At 45.0% G+C, this 22809-nt stretch overlaps 1 protein-coding gene across 1 annotated transcript in view; it reads right to left on the reverse strand.

Annotated features, from left to right (window-relative positions):
* Nucleotides 1-22809, reverse strand: part of LOC140387913 (golgin subfamily B member 1-like) — a 71606-nt gene that overhangs the window by 25233 nt on the left and 23564 nt on the right. The window contains exons 11-16 of the mRNA XM_072471221.1: nt 21793-21875; nt 18286-18361; nt 15252-15328; nt 7793-13173; nt 3172-5119; nt 1425-1600 (exon numbers count right to left, since the gene is read on the reverse strand). Of these exons, the coding sequence (XP_072327322.1) occupies nt 1425-1600; nt 3172-5119; nt 7793-13173; nt 15252-15328; nt 18286-18361; nt 21793-21875 (7741 nt within the window). The remainder of the gene's footprint in view (nt 1-1424; nt 1601-3171; nt 5120-7792; nt 13174-15251; nt 15329-18285; nt 18362-21792; nt 21876-22809) is intronic.

Consider the following 22809-nt stretch of genomic DNA (forward strand, 5'->3'; position numbering starts at 1 on the left):
CAAACACAGGACAGTGGATTTACACACACACAAACACAGGGCAGTGAAGTTAAACACACACACACAAACACAGTGCAGTGGAGTTACACACACAAACACAGGACAGTGGAGCTAGACACACAAACACAGGACAGTAGAGTTACATACATACAGATGCACAAACACACGACAGTGGAGTTACACACAGACAGACACACAAACACAGGGCAGTGGAGTTAGACACATGCACAAACAAACACAGAACAGTGGAGTTACACACACACACACAAACACAGGACAGTGGAGTTAATCACACACAAAGGACAATGCAGTTACACAGCCACACAAATACAGGACAGTGGAGTTACACACAAACACAGGACAGTGGAGTTACACACACAAACACAGGAATCAAGTTACATACACACAAACACAGGACAGTGGAGTTACACATACACAAACACAGGTCAGGAGTTACACACACACACAAACACAGGACAGTAGAGTTACACACACACAAACACAGAGCAGTGAAGTTAAACACACACAAACACACACGGCAGTGGAGTTAAGTTACACACACATGGCAGTGTAGTTGCGTTACTTTCTCACACACACACATGGCAGTAGAGTTACACACACATGGCAGTAGTTACACACGCATGGCAGTCAAGTTTCACACACGCATGGCAGTAGAGTTACACACACACACACGCATGACAGTAGAGTTGCAAACACACTCGTGGCAGTAGAGCTACACACAAACACTGGAGAGTCGAGTTACACACACACACACATACAAACACAGGACTGTGGAGTTGGACACACGCGGCAGCGAAGTTACACACACACACACACACACACACACAGCTGTGGAGTTACATACACACACGGCAGCAGTTACACACACACAAACACAGGTCAGTGGAGTTACACACTCACAAACACAGGATAGGAGTTACACACACACACAAACACAGGACAGTGGAGTTACACGGACATACACACACAAATACAGGACAGTGGAGTTATACATACACACACATGACAGTGGATTTACACACACACACAAACAAACACAGGACAGTGCAGTTACACAGTGCATTTTCTGTATTTTTCAGTCGCTGCGCGAGGCACACAGTGGCACTGAATTCCTGATTCAGATGGTTTCCTCCTCCCAACATGTCAGAAACTGGTCAAGATGATTCCCTCCCACCCCAAGCTTTCTTCGTCTATGCAACAAGTGATCCATTATGTGCAAAGAGGATTTGAGGCTTATACAAATGCAAATTGTGTACAACAGCCATTTGGGAGATGTTTGGCTGCTCATGGCTCGGATATTGAGCCAGCAGTCATTAGACAGAGTTCGAGAATGACCAATCCTGGTGAAGGCAAGTGGCAGCCAAAAATACAAACTGACTGAAAATCAACAATTAAATATCAACCTGTGCTGTTCCAGCTCGCGCCGGCATGCATTGTTCTCCTTCTTCAGTTGCTCCTGGGTCTCTTGGTAATCGGCTATCTGTCGGTCCTGGCCTTCAAGCTGCGCCTGGAGCTGTGACACTTCAGCTGCCTCCTCCCCAGTCTGCACGTACTGCTGCTGGCTCTTCATCTCCTTCAGCTGCAACCAGAATTAGGAAAGTGGAACACAGTGCAGTGGACTGGGGGATACAGTGCAGAACCACAGCGCAGTACAGTGGACAGGGATACACAATGTGGGGCCCCAACACAGCAGTGGACCTGGGGCACAGTGCGGAGCCCCATCACCTTACAGTGGATTGGGGCATACAGGGCAGAACACCAGCACAGTAGTGGATTGAGTTGGGGTCTTACGGCGCAGGGGTCAAAGTGTTGGTCTCCACAGCATAGTAGTGACGTTTCCTTCCAGTGTCAGAGTACAGAACCCCCAGTACTGTAGTCAGAAAGGGGCTTGGCAACGTGTTCCATTCCTCCCACAGCCTAGTTTTGTAGAACACAAGCCTGGAGTCACCTGGCTATGACAGTTTGAACCACCCTGATCTCTCTTCTACTCCTTCCACTTTTGACATTACATAGCTGCAGTTCTGTATTTCCAGGTTTTATTTCTTTGCCTGAAGCTGACTTGAGTAGAAAGAGATTGTGTGAGTTGTGTGGAAAGTAATCCCTGGCATTTGTTTCATGAGGAAAAATGTTTTCACGCAGCGAGTGGCTAGGATCTGGAATGCAGTGCCTGAGACTGTGGTTGAGGCAGGTTCAATCGAGGCATCGAAGAGGGAATTGAATCACTATCTGAAAAGTAAAAACGTGTGGGGAGGGTGGGGTGGGGGGGGGGGGGAGGAGATGGAAGTTGGCATTCGGTCAATTGCTCTTTTGGAGAGCCAGCACAGAAATGATGGGCTGAATGGCCTCTGCTGTCACAATTTTATAATTCTTTGTGTCATAAATTTCACGTTTAATCAGCAAAATAAGGTTATAGTTCAGGAAGATGGCTCATCACCATCTTCACTGGGCAATGAGGGATGGACAGGAATACACCAGCTCTGCCAGCAGCATCCACATCCTGAGAATTAGCTTAAAAAATGTTACAGTAATTATCAAATGTTTGCAAATGCCTTCACAATGTTTAACATGATAAGTAGCTGACGTATTTTCTTAGATTCTCCCTCGCTAACTCCAGGACTTCCTTTAACTTCACTCCTCTGTCTCTCTCCTTCTGGCCTCTTGCACATCCCCCATTTTAATCGCTCCACCATTGGCAGCTGCGTCTTCAGTTACTTGGGCCTTAAGTCCTGGAACTCCCTCGCTAAACCTCCCCACTCCAGTCCCCCTTAAAGTCGCTCATTTAAAGTCCACCCTTTGGCCAAGCTTTTGGTCACCCATCACAATATCTCGTGTAGCTCAGTGTCAAATTTTGTTTGATAATGTCTCTCTGAAGTCCCGCAGGACATTTTGTTTCGCCAGAATGAGGGTGATGATGCCATGGAGGGATCTGGCCACGAGGATCAGAATTTTAAAATCAAGGCTTTGTTGGACTTGGAGCCAATGAAGGCCAGCGTGCACTGTGATGTGCTGACTGAACTTGATGCGACAGGCATGGGAGGTAGCTGAGAGGTAAAGCATAAAGAAGGAATCGACAAAATATACATTTTCAATCTATAGGGTCTTAATAGAAGTCTTAATGTAAAACTGTAGAGTGACAGAAATCATATTTACCAGTCTATCTCGGTCATTCTGCAACGAAGATAAAGCATTTCTCAGACTCTGCACTTCGCTTGATATTGAAGGGGTCGATGCAGAGCCCTGCTTAACTTCATGAACCTTTTTGCTTTTGGCTACTTTGTCCATCAGTCTGTCCCTCTCATCTTGTAGTGTTGTCACAGTCTTGGAGAATGCTTTTAGCTGATTGGCTGAGCCTTCTAATTCCAACGTCAAATCATGCACATCCTGTTGTTTGGAAGACAGCTGCTTGCTGAGTTCATCGATGCGGGCCCGCAGGTTGTCTTCGATGGTGCTGTTCTTCACAGCTGCAAGCTCGGAGAACAGACCATCCTTCTCTTCTGCCAGGTTATGGCAATTGGTTTCAGATTGGGTTAGCTCTTGGCGCAAACCTTCACTCCTGCTCTTCTCCATCTCTAACTCAGATGTGTATTTTTGCTGCAACTCCTCAAGCTGCACCAGGAGATGGTCTCGGTTCACTTGCAAGGAACTCATGGCTTTCCCAAAAGACAGATTCTGTGCCTTGAGTTGCTCACCCTCTTCAATTGATTCCCGTAATCTCTGCTCGGTCTCCATGAGATCCCTCGCCAGTTCGGCCACTCGCTCCTCCGCCGTTTCGGTTTCATTTCTCATGATGCCAGCATTATGTTGCAAACTTTCAAGTTCCTTTGCATACTTGACTTCAGTGGCACGGAGCCGTTGTCCAGTTTCTTCCTCGGTTGTGACCACTTTCGACTCGAGCTCGGCCACTTTTTCCTGAGCGGAGGAGAGACTAGAGGCCAGTTTTTCCACCTCTCCTACCTTCTCATCCAACTGTCGCTGAAGCACCTGAACAGGCCCACCAATTGTTAACCTCGCCACTTCGTCCTTCAGTTCACCCATGGTTTTCTCTGCCAACTGCAATTGTTCGGTCTGAATCTGCTTCTCTCCCTTTAGAGCTTTGTTCTCCTGACTGAGCTCCTCTGAACCGTCCTCTACTTCTTTCAACACCTTCTCAATGTCAGTCTTCTCATTCTCCAACTCTTTAAATCTTTCGAGCTGAGTGTTTAGGAACTGCTTGTACTGAGAATCCTTCATTGAAATCACCTGGTTGAGATCCTCCCTGTACTGTATGAGCTGTGCATTGAGTTTAGCGTTTTCAGAGTTCAAATCATCCTTCTGCCCTTGTTGGCTCCTCAATTCATTCCGGAGTTTGTTATTCTCAGTGGCGGCCTCCTGAATCAGCCTATCTTTTTCTACAATCACCTCGATGTGTTTTTGTTCGAGTTGTTTGTAGTCACTCAGCACTCTGTCCCTGTCATTCTGGAGGGAGGCCATGGATTTTGTAAAAGACTCCAGCTTTATCTTCTGCTGCTTCAACTCCTCTTCCGTTTTCTTCAGCTTGTCATCCAGATCTTCAGTTTCTTTCTGCAGCTTTCGGATTGCTTGCTCTCCCTCCGATTTCTCCTCTCCCACCCTTTGAACGCGGCTTTCCCATTGCCCAACTTCCTCAGCAAGCTGTTGCTGGGCTTCGCTGATGGCGTTGGCAACAGCCTCCTCCTTAGCTGCCAGGAGCGAAACGATCTTCTCCTCCTTTTCTCCAGTCTCTTTGTGCAGCTTCTCAGTTAACGATTTGGAGCTCTGGAGGTCAGAGTGGAGCTGCTCACAGGTCAGCAGGTAATTCTGCACCTCTGCCTCTCGCTGCCTCAGGCTGTCATCCAGGTCACCTTTGGCTTTCTCGCACTTCTCGAGGGAGCTGGTCAAATGGGCAATCTGTTCCCGCAGGTTCTTAGCTTCTTCCGTTAGCTTCAATAGTTCGTTTTGGGAATCCTTGTGGAGCTTCTGGAATTCTTCCGACTTTGAGAAGAGTTGCTGGTTTTCATCCTCAACCTTTTTCAGCAACTTCCTGTGAAACTCTTCTTCCGACTTGAATTTTGATTCCCATTCCTGCTCACTGCCCTCCAATCTGAAATCAATCCACAATATTTATGTCTGGCAGCAAAGCCAACTTATAAACAAATTTACAAGTTCATTACCCCGCAGGACTCTACCCTCTGCACTCTATAAAACACAAACTAGGATCACGGAGTCAGACCACAGTGACCACTCTGACTTCATCTTCCCCCTCCCCTGTCCAAAAGGAAAACACAGTCTCCTTGATGTCTCTCTGAACTATCTGAGCTCATCAAAACCAACCAACATTAAACAAATTCTGTTCCAAATAAAGTAAACTTCTTTGCTTACATGTTTTTTTTCTTTATTCGTTCACGGGATGTGGCCGTCGCTGGTCGGGCCAGCATTTGTTGCACATTACTGAGGGCATTTAACAGTCAACCACACTGCTGTGGGGTGGGAGTCACATGTAGGCCAGGCCAGGTAAGGATGGCAAGTTTCCTTCCCGAAAGGACATTAGTGAACCAGGGGCTTTTACAACAATCAACAATGATCATCATTAGATATTTAATTCCAGATATTTTTTTCTTGAATTCAAATTCTACCATCTGCCATGGTGGGATTCGAACCTATGTCCCCAGAGCATTACCCTGGTCTCTGGATTACTAGTCCAGTGACAATACCATTACGCCACTGCCTCTCTTACAGATGATTACATCAGGCTTTGGCTCAGACCATAAGATGTCGGGGCAGGAGTAGGCCATTCAGCGCATTGAGTCTGCTCCACCATTCAATTAAATCATTATTGGTCTGAAATTATAATCTTCAACTCCACTTTCCTACCTTATCCCCATAACCCTCGATTTCTTTACTGATTAAAAATCTGTCTGTCAGCCTTCTGTGGTAAAGAATTCCACAGATTCACTACCCTCTGCGAGAAGAACTTCCTCCTCATCTCTGTCTTAAATGGGTGTTCCCTCACTCTGAGATTATGCCCTCTGGTCCTAGACTCTTCTACAAGGGTTTGCCATTTATCAAACTGGAGAAAGTGGGCTATTTTAAAATATTAAAACAGTGGACAGATCTCACCAAAAACAGGAGTACATTTATATGTGCTAAATTTCCTATTGTGCTCATCTCTGGAGTGATTCACATTTAGTGAAGTAACATACGTGAAGGGCCACAGTCCATAGCAACAAGGTGGCTGATGGGAGTATAACACAGGGATGTGTGGAGTTGCTCACTTTGGTCATAAGAGTCGAAAAGCAGAATATTTTTTAAAAAGGGAGAATCTTGTTAGTGTTGAAGTTTCAAAGAGAGTTGGTTATGCTTGTACAAGGAACACACAAAGTTAGCTTGCAGGTAGAGCAAGCAATTAGGAAGGTAAATAACATGTTGGCTTTTATTGCAAGGGGATTGTAGTACAGGAATATAGAAAGCTTGCTACAGTCGCACAAGGTTTTACTGAGACCCCGTCTGGAATTCTGTGTCCAGTTGTGGTCTCAACATTTAAAAAAGGGTATACTTCCATTGGGAACGGTGCAGCAAAGGTTCGGTAGATTGATACATGGGATGGAGGGGGGCTGTCCTATGATGAAAGGTCAAGTAAATTGGGCTTATATTCTCTGGAGTTTTCTGAATCATTTAGGATTGAGGTAAGAAGAAATTACTTCACTCTAAATATGAATCTTTAGAATTCTCTTACCTCGGAGCATTGTGGATGCTCCATTGTTGAATACTTTTTAAGGCTGGGATAGACAGATTTTTGGTCTCGCAGAGAATTAAGGGATATGGGGAATGGGTGGGAGAAGGGAGTTTATAGATTATAGAACAAGTCCAAAATAAAATAAACCATGATAGTATTGATTGACTCGACGGGCCATATGTTCATAGTGCTGGTCATTGCAGAAGAAACGAATAGGAGAAATAATTCACCAAACGTCTGATAGAAAATTTGACAGGGGGGTATGAATTCTTACAGTGCAGAAGGTGGCCATTCGACCCATTGAGTCCGCACTGACCCTCTGAAAGAGCACTCTACCTAGGCCCACTCCCCACCTATCCCCGTAATCCCACCTAAATTGCACATTTGTGGGTAAAAGAGCTTGTGAATGTCAGGAATGCCCAGTTCTATATATTCCTACAATTTGGATGAAGGACAAAGGTTCATCGCACAGCACATCAGCAAGACTGCAATTACTTTTATTAAATATCTGTTCTTGGAATGTAGGCATTAGAAGGGAAGGTGTGTGACTTTGAGGGGAAGCTGGAGGTGTCTGTGTTCCCATGCGCTTGCTGTTCTTGTCCTAAGTGATGAATAACACAGATTTGTCAGGCCGGAGTTAGTTACTGGAGAAGCCTGGCGGATTGCTGCAGATTATACACCTCATCGCCAGTGTGCTGGCGATGGAGGGAGTGGATATTAAGTTAGTAGGAGGGACTGAGAAAAATCAAGTCGTAGTGGATTAGATTGAATTTGCAAGTTTATGAGAGGAAGAGAGACCAATGGTAGCTGAAACTTTCACCTTCCTTGTATTTGGGGCAGTAGCTGAACTGGTCTCTTGGTATTTAACCTAAATTAAGGAATAAAAGGGACAATCTTCTGAGCAGCCTTGCTTGCCAGCCACACACATTTGGGAACCATGGGCCATCCGCCCGTGACTTTCTGCAGAGCACAGTCAGAGAGTGAGATGCCCCAACCATAGGATAAACCAAGTGATGAACCCCTCAAACATTCCCACTTTACCTGGAAAGATGGATTTCCAGTTCCTCGCTATGAATAGAGGCCTGTCTTAGCTGCTCCTTCAGCTCATTGCAGCTGTCTTCCTTCTCCCTGATGTCTTCCTCTTTCTTCAAGATCGCGTCATTGAACTTGATTTCCCATTTCTTGGACTCGTCGATGATTCTATCACGATCATTCTGCAAAGAGGACATACTCCGAGTGAAGGCTGCCAGCTTTGCCAAATTTTCATTAAAGTCGGCCTGAATTTTGTTATTTTCCACTTTCATCTTCTCCATCATGTCATTCAGCACACCAATAGAATCTTCAGCATTCTTCTTCTCACGCTCCAAACGCTCCAATTTCTCTTGCATATTTCTTAGCTGCTTTCTATGTTCATTTTTTTCCAGGTTAAGTCTTCTCTTGTGCTCTTCCTCCAAGCTGCTGGCTTGATCTTGGGCCTTTACTTCCCTGGTCTGGAGTTCTTCTTTCAGTTTCAAGTTGTCTGCCTGGATCCGAGCTGCTTCACTTTGGGTATCATCGAGTCGGACTTTGCAGGAAAACAACTCTGCTTCAGTCTTCTTGCAATCCTCCATTTTTGCTGTTGTTTCCTTTCTCGCGGCATCCAAGTTCTTCTGAGTTTCTTGCTGAACAAATTTGAGTGCCTTGGTGGTCTTCTCCAAATCACTGATCTTCTCTTGATACCGGATGCAATCTTTCTGCAGCTGCTTGATCTCTTGCTGTTTGACCTTAAGCAACTCCTGCAGTTCCTTGTTGTGGACCTTTCGGCCTTCTTTTCCCCTTTGCATGGACTTGACTTTTTCTTCAAAGTTCTTTTGCAATTTGGCTGCAGTTTCTGCCTTCTCACTCTTGAGCTGCCTCACCTCTTCTTCTAGCATGTCCATCTCTTTCTGACGGTCTTTCACAGTTAGTTCGAGGCATGAAACCTTGTCGCTGTTGTCTTTTGATTCCTGTTGGTAATTGGCAATGCTGCCATTCAGCTCTGCTAGCTGATTCATCAATCGCTCTTCAAGGTCATCTTTATCCGACACTGCAGCTGCTTTCTCCTTCTTTAACTCCTCTACTTGTTGCCTCATCTGGTGGTTATCCTGCTCCAGCTTAGAGGCAGACTCACGCAGCAGTTTGAATTTGTCCTGACCTTTAGCCAATTGTTCTTCCAAAGTTTCCTTCTCACTTTTCAAAAGTTGACTCGCTTTCTTCAATTCATGCACCTCATCTTCTACCGTCTGTTTGTCAGTTTCTGTGTGTGTCAGTTTTTCTGTCAGTTGTGACAGTTCCTGTCTGCACCTGGTAATTTCACCAAGGAAACCGGGATCGGGGACCTCTTGTGGGCCCTCAGGGGAGACATGGGCTGCTGTTGACTCTGCGGAAGAACCCAATTTGTTGCTGGACTCTTGTTTAACTTCTACTGCAAGGGATGCAACAATCGTTTCTTTCATCTGGATTTCCTGTTCTTGAATGACATTGTTTTGATTTGTTTCCAATTCTTTTTGACTTACATCCAGTTTCTTGGAAATATCCTTCAGCTGCTGTCTCAGTGTATCAGTCTCGAGGTCCAAAGCATCCCGTTGAGCTTTTAACGTCACCACTTCATTCATCACCTCTTCAGTTTCCCTCTTTGCTTTCTGCAGCTCCTCCTGAAGCTGACTTTCTGTTGAGTCAGAGGGCTGAACCTGGTTTCTTATTTCAGGCTGTTCTGACTGAAACCTATCAATTTCTTCCTCCAGCTCCATAATTTTCTGCTGCTTCGACTTAGCAAACTTCCTCATTTTCTCTTTCATTCCCTCCTGCTCCTGGACAGCCCCCAGAAGTTGCTTTTCTACTTCCAGTTTCTGAGTCTCGGCTTGTCGAATCCGACAGAGCAGCTCCTGCTTCTCCTGCTTGCTGACATCCAGTACACGACTCATCCTTTCAGTCTCACTGCCAACGTTCTCGTAGGACTGTAGGAGGGTTTCGTATTCCTTCTGGAGGTCTCGGTGTTTGCTTTGCCACTCTGAACTCTCAGCAACTTGTTCTCCTTTCAAGGACTCAATCTCCTGCTGTAAGCTTTCTTTTTCCTGTGTAACTCCTTCTATCGCCAGCTTCAAGCTCTCGCATGAAGCACTGAGATCCTGCTTTTCAGTCAGCGACTTATTCACTTCTGTGATTAATTTTTCCTTTTGCTCCTGGAGATTCAACATTTTTGCCAGCAAGTCTTCTTTGTCCTGCCTCAGGTCTTCGGTAGCTTTCTCCATTCCCCCCACCTTACTGTTTAATTCTTCTTTCAATGCCGTTACAGAAGTCAGCTCTTCCTTCAGTAACTTATTTGCTTTCAAAATTTCCTTACGCGAGATCAGGGCAGCTTGCAATTTTCTCTGTATCTGCTGTTTGGACTTGGCCTCTTCAGCATCCTCTTCCTGCTTCTGCTGAGTTTCCAGGATCTCCGTTTGGAGGCGCGTGCTCTGTTCTTCAAACTCTTTTGCTTGCACTTCTATTTGAGTCTGCAAAGCTCGGACAAGGTCTTCCTCATCAGACATCTTCTGCTGCAGGTTTTTGAGGCATGCATCTTTTTCCTTCAACTGGATATTAAAATGTTCTACTTCTTCATCCTTCTTCTGTAAGGCACCCTTTAATTCCTCATATTCCTTCTTCAGTGTGGCTACGTGTTCGGAGGCAGAACTTTCGGCCCTGGCTTCTTCTAAAGCCGACTTAAGTTCCATGTCTTGATATCTTTTCTTCAGAATGTCAACTTCTTTAAGTAACTCCTCCTTCTCAAGATGGTGGGTACTCTGCAGCTCAGTAATTTGATCCAGAGACTCCGTCGATTCTTCCCTTGTTTTTTGCTCAAGTTGTGTCAAATATTGCAATTTTAAAGAAAGTCCATCCCTCTCGTCCTGTACCTTCTGGAGCTCTTCTTTTAACCGTGCCACCAAGAGATCATCGCCTCTTGGTTCTGATAGGTCAATCAATGTCTGAACCGGTTCTATTTTTGAGGAACCTACCCGCTCCATGCTCCAGCCTAATTGCTGATTCTCCCCTGGGACAATTATCTCTTCAGGGTTACCCTGAAGTACATTCGCCGCTTGCAATGCCACGGTTGCAGAAGGCTTCTCTGCCAACAGCCGTAGCTGCTCTTTCACTTTTGCAAGCTCCTCGTAGATGCTCGCTTTCTCGTGATTTTGTTCGTTGAAATTCTCCAGCAGGGCTTTATATTCCTCTTTCTGTTGTTTCGCTTGTTCCCTGTGATGTCTGGTTTTCTCCTGAGCCTTTTTCGTCATGTCCTTGCGTGAACTCACAGCCTCCTCAAGCTTCTTCTGCAGCTGATCTTTCTCTCGCTCCAGGGTGAAAAGCTTACACTCCAGCTCAGTTTGACTGCCTTTTACCGATCCTTCCATTGCGGCGATGGGCTCCGCCACATTCTGACTGGAATCTGCTTCAGTGCGCTCGTGTTCCACACATTTCTGATCCACCTCGTGCCGTGACGTTAGCTGTTCAATAGTTAACTGCTTGGCAAATAGATCAGCCTCCAGAGCACTCTCACGATCTGTTTTCTCCTGCAGGCTTTGCCTCAGGCCGTCTACCAAATTCTGAAGTTGACTAACACTAGCTGCTTGATCTTGTAGCGTTTTGTTCATGTTCTGCAAGTCACTTTCTTTTTCAGCGACTTCCCTAATCAGGTCAACAGTTTGTGGACCCTGGGTTTGTGTTTCGTTAAGTGGTCTCACTGACTCTGAAGGTACTAGGTCACCACCTTCTGTTTCATATGCTGGTGCCAAGTGTTCGTCTGCCTGCAGTTCTTTATTCTGTGCTTCCCGGCTCATTTCCTCCACTTTCTTTAAAAGCTCCTTCCTCTTTATCAAAGCAGCCTGCAGTTTTCTTTTCACCTGTTCGTTCTCCTTCTTCAGGTTTTCCACCTGTTTCTCCAATCCGTCCTTTTCCTTGAGCAACATTTCAAACCCGGCGGTGTTATCTTGGAGGTCTCTCTCCTGAGGGGGCAGATTGGTCTCACCGGCGGGTTTCTCCTGGTCTTCATTCCCCTCCTGGTCTTTTTGCAGCGATAACAGCTGCTCCTTTAGGCGCTTCACTTCGTTCCCCAGTGAAAACTTGTCTTCGTTCAACGTGACCATTTTCTCAGACATGCTCATGGTAAGCTCAGCCATTTCAACGTCCCGTCCTGATAGGCTGCTCTGAAGCTGTTGAACTTTATTCCTTTCCTCGGACAGACTCTGCTGCACACTCGTCAATTCCTGCTCCCCGAAGGCCAGCTTCTGGAGGAGCTCCTCAACTTTGGACTCGGCATCTGTTATGAGCTGCTTCAAGCACAGAACTGCTTCTTCTTTCTCTTGTAACCGCCCTCTCAAACCTTTCGCCTCTTCCTCCTGCTCAGAAGCCCGGCACTGGATGATATCCAGCTCCTTCTCTAGGGCTTCCATTTTCACATCTTTTGACCGGGATTCATTTTCTGCGCTCTGAAGCTGTTCTTCCAACAAACCGCTCTGCATGCTCGTATTCTCCAAAATCAAAAGGCGCTTTTTCTCTTCATGCGCCACATCTTCCTCCGCTTTTGTCAGTCTCTCTTTCAGTTGAGATATTTCACACAATTCCTCATCATATCGTTTAATCTGATCAAGAAGCTGGTTCGTTTCTAAACTCAGATTATGAATGGTTTCTTTTGCATTCTCTGCCTCCTTCTGATCATCCAAAACTCTCTGATTTAGGCTCTTAAGCTCCTCTTGCTTGTCCTCTAGCTGCCTGCTGTACAAGGTCTCCACTGACTCCAAGTTCTTTTCAAGTTCCTGTATGCGAGCTTGAAGTTTCTTAAAGTCTTCATTCTCAACCATTTGAAACTCACGGAGACCACTTATAAGCTCACCACCTTGCTCGTTTCCTGAGACCATTCGTAATGCTCCCTGCGAGGTAGCACCATATCCAAAATGTTCCCCAGAACTGTACACCTCTGTGGTCGAGAAGGTGCTCTCATCCAGATGGACAACTGTTGTGCTCCTTTGTTCTACCTGTATGACAGAGGTATTCTTGCCCTCTATTTGTACTGAAACGGTGGTTTTCTCCATTTCACTGCCTGCATTTGAGCTCTCTTCCATTAGCGTGATGGAGCTTCTTCCATCCTTCTGCTCTACCAAAACATTCAAATTCTTATCAGCTGCTGACGTGACCATCTGTTCCAGAGGCAGAAATTGATTTCCTTCCAGCACCTGTATTAGTGAACAAGCCCCATCTTCTGTCAGTACTGTTCCCGGCCTGTCCAACAGCTGCTGGCTGAGCCTCACTATATCCCTTTGAGCTTCTTCCAGTTGATGTGTAACAGTGGCAAGCTCTTTGTCTTTTTCGGAGATGGTCCTCTGTAAAGAACAGAGGTCACTGCCCTCTTCGGCCTCTGTATCACCGTGCTAGATTAAAACAAACAAAAACACACTCAGTAATTGTGAGACAATGGGGAACTCGGAAATATAACGCCCTATCCAGCCAGGGCCCTTTGTGCATCCCCCAACTTCTTTCAGCCGACCATTGGCAGCCTTACCCTCTGCTGACCAGATTCCTGCCTCTGGAATTCCCTCCCCAAACCTCTGTCCACCTTTCATTGCTCCTTTAAAACGTTCAAAAACTTTGACCAAACTTTTGGTCACACGTCCAAAAGTCTCCTTTTTTGGAATAGAATGTTTACAGCATTCCATCAATCTTCCTCTTAAATGGCCATAAGGAGTTGGGGGTCAAAGAGCACTCATCGTTAGATAACTCACCCCCTACCTTCCTTTTCCCCTGAAGCACATGGATTTCACATGGCTCTGCTTTCCTGTGCAGCTGAAACTGAGAACATGGTGCCTGACCAACAAAAGCCATCCACATGCTGCCCTCAGAAACCTCAGCTTTATTTCCCCAGGAACTCTCACCTGCCTCCCCACATTGACCAATCAGTGCTGCGGCATCCTCCATGGATGCACGCAAGGCTTGTACAATCGTGCATTTTTCATTTACTTTTTAAAACTGGCTTCCAGGATGTGGGCGTCGCTGGCTAGGACAGCATTCATTGCCCATCCATCCCTAATCACCCTCGATAAGGTGGTGATGAACTGCCTTTTTGAACCACGATTATCCATGCGGTGTAGGCACACCGACAGTGCTGTTAGGGAGGGAGTTCCAGGAATTTGGCCCAGCCCCAGTGATATAGTTATGGTAATCTTTATTAGTGTCACAAGTAGGCTTACATCGACACTGCAATGAAGTTACTGTGAAAAGCCCCTAGTCGCCACACTCCGGCGCCTGTTTGGGTACACCGAGGGAGAATTCAGAAAGTCCAATTCACAATTCGGGAAGTGGTTCTTTTGGTGGTGGTGTTCCCATCGATCTGCTGCCCTCGATTTTCTCGGTGGTAGAGGTCACAGGTTTGGAAGGTGTTGCTTTGGTGAGTTGCTGCACTGAACCCTGTAGATGATACACACTGCTGCCACTGTGCATAAGTGGTGGAAGAAGTGAACATTTAAGGTGGTGGATGGAGTGCCAATCAAGCGGGAAGCTTTGTCCTGGATGGTATCAAGTGTTGCTGGAGTTGCACTCATCCAGGCAAGTGGAGAGTATTGCCTCATATCCTAACTTGTGCCTTTTAGATGGTGGACAGGCTTTGGGGAGTCAGGAGTCTGCTCTTGTAGCCACAGTATTTATACGGCTGATCCAGTTCATTTTCTGCTTAATGGTAACTCCTGGGATGTTGGCTGGTGGGGGAATTCAGCATTGGTAATTCAGCGTTGAATGTCAATGCTGGCTAGGCCAGCATCGTGAATTGCCCTTGAGGTGGTGGTTAGCTGCCTGCTTAAACCGCTGCTGTGCGAACAACTCTCAGGCCAGGAAGCCTGCCACTCACCCTACCGTGATTGACCTAAACCTGGCTCTATTCCCACATCCTGACTATTAACTACCATCTGAAGTGACCTCACAAGTCACTCAGTTGACAAAGGCTAGCAGTTTACAAAGACTCACTATCACATTCACAGGGCTACTGGGGGTAGGCAATGAAATATCAACCTTGCCAGCAATGCCAACATCTCGAGAATGAATAAATCTAAACATTGTAAAAAGCTGGAGTGGAAACAATGGAGGCACATCCATAGCAACTTCAAGTGAATAATGGTTGGATATCCAAAGCTAAATTTAGAAAGTTGAAGCCCATCAAGATTGATATTTATGCAGTATGTCTCTCTCTGAAACACTTCAGAGACAAGATTGCTATGAACTGACCCAAATTGAAATTCATAAAATTAGGAACTTAAATCATATCAAAACTAAGTAAATGTCTGTATGACTATTAACTCTTAATCCAAAAATGTTCAATTTAAATTACTGGATGATTCCAATTTTTACTGAGCAAAGATAAAAGGCTAGAACAGATTGCACAAGTGTATGCACCATGAGGGAAATGTGCAATAGATTAGGGTGAAGCTATGATAAGAACTGCAGTAGGAGGGACCTGTACCTGAACTTCTATCAGTTCTGCAGCTTTTTGTTCTGGTTCAGGAATGTCTTGAGGATGCTCCATTTTGCTTGTCTGATCTGTAAACAAGAGTCAAACATTCCATCCATTATCTATTACTTCCTCCTCTCCCCGAATTGAGACACATTTTCACACAAATTCCAACTTCCTCTGCAATACTTGTGGTTATTGGATACTGTCGGCAGCAGGAAGCACCCAGCTTTCCGATCTGCGCCCACTGATGGGCATTACCATCCTGGAAAGTATGCCATTTGCCACATGACACGAGGAACATCCCAGTCTCGCCACCCAATGGATCCCAAAGACCAAGTTTCACTGTTAGTTGCTGACAGCTGCTAAGAGCTTGCCAAACACCTACATAGAACATAGAACATAGAAAATACAGCACAGAACAGGCCCTTCGGCCCACGATGTTATGCCGAACCTTTGTCCTAGATTAATCATAGATTATCATTGAATTTACAGTGCAGAAGGAGGTCATTCGGCCCTTTGAGTCTGCACCGGCTCTTGGAAAGAGCACCCTACCCAAACTCAACACCTTCACCCAACACCAAGGGCAATTTGGACATTAAGGGCAATTTATCATTGGCCAATTCACCTAACCCGCACATCTTTGGATTGTGGGAGGAAACCGGAGCACCCGGAGGAAACCCACGCAGACACGGGGAGGACGTGCAGACTCCGCACAGTCAGTGACCCAAGCCGGAATCGAACCTGGGACCCTGGAGCTGTGAAGCAATTGTGCTATCCACAATGCTACCGTGCTGCCCTTGAGAACAAATAAATCTCCACTATATCATTTAACCGTAATCCATGTACCTATCCAATAGCTGCTTGAAGGTCCCTAATGTTTCCGACTCAACTACTTCCACAGGCAGTGCATTCCATGCCCCCACTACTCTCTGGGTAAAGAACCTACCTCTGATATCCCTCCTATATCTTCCACCTTTCACCTTAAATTTATGTCCCCTTGTAATGCCTTGACAAAGAAGGAGTCACATGGACTCGAAACGTTAACTCCACTTCTACTTGCTGAGTTTATCCAGCATTTTCTATTTTTATTTATGACCCATGACAGGGATTTGGCCTCTAACTTACATCTGTCAGGGATCTGCAGCTTTAGACAGCTGTCAGCAGGGACTGACAAAAACAGCTGGACCAACAGTTCTGTGAACAAAGGGCTGAGCAGGGTGCTGGAGGGTAGGGAGGGTCACTGGAGGGTGGAGAGGGGCAGGGTGCTGGAGGGCAGGAAGGGTCACTGGAGGGTGGGAAGGGGCAGGGTGCTGGAGGGCAGGGAGGGTTGCTGGTGGGCAGGGAGGGTTGCTGGTGGGCAGGGAGGGGCAGGTTGCTGGAGGGCAGGGAGGGTCACTGTAGGGTGGGGAGGGGCAGGGTGCTGGAGGGCGGGGAGGGTCGCTGGAGGGTGGGGAGGGACTAAGTTGCACTGCTTCTGATCCTGTTTGTATACAGACTGCAGGATCCTTCCTACTTGTTATTTCAGGGTGAATTAATCTGCTGGCCCGCAGTCTAATTCCTGTTCACTTCAATTAAATCTATTAACACAAGAGGTCAAGTGAATTACCTGAGCAATTATTCCACCTCTCCTGTCCACTTTCACAATCCCTCACCAAGGTCCTCAATACCAATTATGTGGAAATAAACATTTATCGGGGTGTTAGCTGTACTGACAACAAGTCTCTCACAAACCATTTTTCTTCTCTTTCAGACAAGCCTACTGATTATCATTTTACATTATTTTCCTTTCTTTTCAAAAGTATAATTGCCTTTAACAAATGTTTACATTCACCACAGAGTTGTCGATACTGGAGAATAGAACTCCTCGACAATGTTCAAGCAAATACGAGCACAGCAAGTAGTCTTGGTTAGATACAGGGTAAAGCTCCTGCTACACTGTTCCATCAACACCCCCAGAGCAAGTACATCACAATCAGATTCAGAATAAAGTTCTGTCAGTTTAACTCAACAATGAACCTCACGCAAAGTCTTGGAAGGGAAACCTTACTGTGTCAACATGGCTGCTTACATTTCCCACACCTACGTCTAGTTGCCTCTCTGGAAGAGATCGCTAGTTTAGTACTAAATTAACAGAGTTTTGTACTTTGGGATCAGGTTATGCAGGGACAGATTGTGTCTGTCTAAATGTATTTCATGGCGAATTCTTGCAGCCAACATTCCAGACAGGGTCTGGGGGCTAGTTCTGGAATCAGATCCTAACGTGTATGAGTCAGAGTGCTACTTATTTCCTATATCGAGAAAGAGGTGATCTTCAATCGAGTAATCAGAGAACAAAGATAATTGAGAAGAAATGAAGGGAATCTTTTTTCACACAATGAATTAATATGATCTGGAATGCACTGCCTGAAAAGCTGGAGGAATCAGATTCAAAAGGGAACGTGAAAAGGAAACGTGTGCAGGGCAATAGGGCAAAGTAGAATAGTGGGGCTAACTGGATGGCTCTTTCACAGAGTTAACACAGGTGTGATGGACTGAATGGCCTCCTGCACTGTTTCATTGAATGAATCTATCAATGACTGGGGGAAGTCCTGAGCTAGTGAAATTTGAACAATGCATTTTCCTCCAGGATCTGTAAAGTATGCATCAAGATTCTGGGTGACCAGCTGGGATCTCCAATAAAATAAAATAACATCTGGTTCGATACCTATCCTAGAGGACCTCTAATCGCATCGCTTATAGGTAATCTGAGGTCTGTTGTTTGGGGTTTTTTTTTTGTTTAGCTGCTCCCTTGCCAGAATTGGCGGAATGAGCCAAATAGTCTACTCCTGTTCTTAATTTTCCTAGCCCAGGGTCAATCAAAGGGCAACCAGAACAAGTATACATTTGAGCTCATGACTGTTTTCCTTTTGCACCTCTAACAGTGTCTGACACAGCAAAATCTATGTGGAAATGATGCTGTGATATTTCCTACCCATAACTATCAACCTTTTTCTTCAAGCACAGTTAATACCTTCTTCAATTCTGTTTAATTACCATCCATTACCTGTGCCTCCAGGTGAAATGTCTCCAGACTGGTCCAGTGCTATGGTGTCCAATGATTTGCTGTCAGTGTCTCCAACCTAAACAGAGAGGGACAGAAGCACAGGCCATACGTGATGTGAGTGGTTTTGTGAAGAATGTGATGAATGTAGGAACTTTTTAATAAAGGTTTATATATATATATTATGTTGTAGTAATATTATTAAAAACCTAAGTTAAGGTATCCAGACTCTGTGTCTGCTAAAGCTGCAATTAAGAGGTCGTAAAAGATGCGGTCTTCATTCATTTTAATTGTTTACAAAGAGATGCCTAATGGGGCTTTGTTATGATTGCTGGAGATTCCCTTGGAGAGTAGGTAATCTGAGGCATTGAATTTAGACTTGGGTAAGGGGGTCACGGGATATCTGAGATAAAGGTGTAAGGATGGGGATCCAGGTCTGTAGCGAGCAGTTTTGGCTGTAGGAGTTTTTAATATGACAAAGACAGAAGGATCTACAGGCTGTTCCTGAAAGGGCATCTCTCTCTCCAAGCAGTCTTTCCAAGAAAGCTCTACATAAGAGTACAGCAAGTACCCCAGTGTTTGCTAACTTTATTTACCAGTGGCATTTGGCCTGTAATGGGTTTTGCTTAATTGGAGATAGAGACGTTAAGTTAGTAGTCAACGTGTTTCCTTTAATTTTAAGAATTGTTTAACTGTTAATTGAAAAGTTATTTTCTGTGATGTTAATGTGATCACTCGTGTGTTAATAATGTTTGCTTTGATATAAAATATCCCTATTTGTCAGTGGAATCATTCTTGGAGCGAACAATCCTTTCCTCAGTTTTACAAATTGAAAATGATTGGAGTCTCCAGGTTTCCTAACATAAATTGCGGTCTGGTCCGGTGACGTGGATACAACAGTAAAATCTTGTTTCTACCAACTTAAAAAATTCCCTGAGGCCTTCCATCCTTAGACAACTTTGCTTGTGCTTTCTCTACCCTTGCAGTTGGTTCTCCAATTGGCATATGATCTGATATAAGAATACTAGAACCTAGAAGTTAGAACTATCACGACTAAACAGACTAGAGATCTTCTCATTAGAAAAGAGAATGATGAGTGGTGACCGATCCTCGAGATTATGAAAAATATTGATAGCACAAGTTTAGAGGAAGATCAAAAATATCATAAATATAAGATAGTCATTAATAAAAGCAAAGAATCCAGAGAGTGGTGAGAATGTGGAACGTGTTCCCAGAAGAAGTTGAGGCAAACAGTATTGATGCTTTTAAGGGGAAGCTAGGTTAAATCCATTAAGGAGAAAGAATTAAAACGGTTATACTGATAGGGTCAGAGGAACACGGAGACATGGCCAACCACAGTGCCCAAGTGAGATCACCCAACAGCACTGATCAGGGATTGAATCTAGAATCTCCTGGTCAATACAGCCGAGACTCACATTGAATGATATGTACATTAATGGAGCCTTTGGTAGGGTTTAGGTAGTGCTGATAAGTGTGTTTATGCATGTGAATGCATGTCACTGTTTGTGCACAGCCACAGATTATAAAACCGTTTCAGTATATGATGCAGTAAAACAGCCTCCAATAACCCTGTGTTAATAAGCTAAGACAGGTTCAACCAGCTGTAGTATTGGGCCAAGCTGAGCCATATTCTCCTACTGAAAACCTATTAACTGTGACATTAAAATTGGAAGGGGCTCTTCCTGCACAGTATCCTTACCCTACACGCTGCCTGCTGCATCAGGCAGAAGCTCTTATTTTATACCATTGTTTTTTATTTGATGATTGATGGGACTTTGGGATGTTCTGATGTGGTGATGAGGCTTTATTGAAATGCATTTTCTTCCTGTGTTAACACACAAGTCAGTCTCCAAGAATTGGCGTTGCAGTCTGGTACAACTATCCCAACATTCACTTCTCATTTATATCCTAAGCCAATTGAGTGAAGCTAAGTTTAAACTTGGGGGTAACCTTAGGAACATCAGAAAACGTAAAGATGCAACAAGGCTGGTCAAAGCTCACCTGTTTCATACCCTAAATCTCCACTGAAATCCAACATTCTGCTACCTGAACTTTCCCTCAGCTGAGGGGGGACAGTGCGTGGTAATCAGCAGGAGGTTTCCTTGTCCATATTTGACCTGGTGCCATGAGGCTTCCTGCGGTCCAGAGTTGATGTTCAGGATTCCCAGGGCAACACCTCCCGACTGTATACCACTGTGCCACCACCTCTGCTGGGTTTGGCCTGCCAGTGGGACAGGACATACCCAGGAATGGTGATAGTGGTGTCTGGAATGTTATCTGAAAGGTACGATTCCGTGAGTATGACTACGTCAGGCTGTTGCTCGACTAGTCTGTCAGTCAGTTTTCCCAATTTTGGCGCAAGCCCCCAGATATTAGTAAGGAGGGCTTTGCAGGGTCGACAGGGATGGGTTCACCATTCTCTCTTCTGATGCCTAGCTTGATGCCAGGTGGTCAGTCCGGTTTCATTCCTTCGTAGCGGGTGAATCCAACTGAGTGGCTTGCTAGGCCATTTCAGACGTCAGTTAAGAGTGAATCACATTGCTGTGGATCTGGAGTCACATGTCGGCCAGACCAGGTAAGGACGGTAGGTTTCTTTCTCTGAAGGATATTCGTGAGCCAGATGGGTTATTATGACAATGGTTTCATAGTCATCATTAGACTTGTAATTCCAGATGTTGTATTGAATTTAAATTCCACCATCTATCATGGTGCGATTCAAACCCAGGTCCTCAGGGCTTACCCTGCATCTCTGGATTACTATACTCTCGTACTGCAACTCTCATTCAAAATGCCATCCCTCAGGCGGCATGGTGGTGCAGTGGTTAGCACTGCTGCCTCACGGCGCTGAGGTCCCAGGTTCGATCCAGGCCCTGGGTCACGGTCCGAGTGGAGTTTGCACAGTCTCCCCGTGTCTGCGTGGGTCTCACCCCCACAACCCAAAAGACGTGCAGGGTAGGTGGATTGGCCACGCTAAATTGCCCTTTAATTGGAAAAAAAATTGGATACTCTAAATTTAAAAAAGAAAATCCCATCCCTCTCATGCACTAACTCGCCCTAAAAATCTCATCCCTCATACTTCAACTCATCCTCAAAATTATCTCTCTCGTACTCCAACTCACTCCAACTGAGGCCCCCATCTACCCTCTCAGTTGGACATAATAGATATCCGGGCTATTCAAGAAAACAGGGAGATTCTCCCTGGTGACTTGGTCAATACTTAAATCTGACCCAAAATCACAAAAAAAATTAATTAGTCATTTATCTCACATTTATACAATACAAGTTATTTCTTTACAGGTTTCCTGATCCATTTGCAGAATCTTGAGGTACCTATGTCTGCTCCTGAGAATGTTTACAGTTCTACCAACTGTACTGTCCATCAGACTGCCTGGAGCAGTGAAGGCATCAGTGAGGCCAGGCACAGATGATAGTCCCAGTGAGGTGAACAGCAGGCCTCTGAAGATAAGAAGTTAAGTCTCATGTCTGTACCTGAATGCACTCCTGAATGTCCTGAGCCAACACTTCAGTCCCCTTATGTTGTTCCATTTTGTTGATCCTGGCTCGCAGATGTTCTGTTGAAACATGAATGAGGAGTGCTTCAGTTTTGGTTTCTGCTTTTGGTGATATTCTCCACCACTACATCTGATCAGTACACAGCAACAGGATAGAAAACAGTGGAAATAATTCCCGTTTACCCATAGATTTATAACCGAGGCAGGGAGGGGACTGGGGAATTACAGAAGATTCATTAAATGGTTACAGCAGAGAAGGAAGCCATTCAGTCCTATATACGTGAGAGTTCTCTGTAAGAGCAAGTTAGCTAGTCCTACACCCCAACACTTTCCCCATAACCCTGCAAATATTTTCTCTTCATATACTTATTCAGAAAGCCACGATTGAATCACCCTTTTAGGGTTGTGCATTCCAGATTGTGACCGCTCACTGTTTCAAAAGGTTCTCACTCATGTCGCCTTTGATTTTGCTGCCAAACACTTTATATCTCTGCACTTTGCTTCTTTATCCTTTTGTATATAGAATGAGAACAGTTTTTGCTCTACCTACTTTGTCTAGACCCCCATGACTTTTGAATACATCGAGCAAATCTTTTCTGAACCTTATCTAAAGAGTAAAACACCAACTTCGCCAACTTATCCACGTAACTGAAGTCCTTCATTCTTGACATCAGTGTCCTAAATATTTTCTCAAACGCCTTCACATCCTTTCTAAAGTTCATGGTCCAGATTTGGACACATATCTCCAGTTGTGGTCAAACCAATGTTTTATAAAGGTTCATCATTACGTCTTTGCTTTTTCAATGTATGCCTCTAATTAGAAAGCCAGGTATCCTGTATAGATCCAGTGTAATGCTCTGGGGACCCAGGTTTGAATCACACAACAGCAGACAGTGAAATTTTAGTTCATTAAAAATCTAGAAGGTCCAATGACGATGAACCCATTGCTGATGGTTGTAAAAAATGTCCTTTAGGGAAGGAAATTTGCCATCTC

Source organism: Scyliorhinus torazame, chromosome 13 (genome assembly GCF_047496885.1).
Source record: "Scyliorhinus torazame isolate Kashiwa2021f chromosome 13, sScyTor2.1, whole genome shotgun sequence".
Lineage (NCBI taxonomy): Eukaryota > Metazoa > Chordata > Chondrichthyes > Carcharhiniformes > Scyliorhinidae > Scyliorhinus > Scyliorhinus torazame.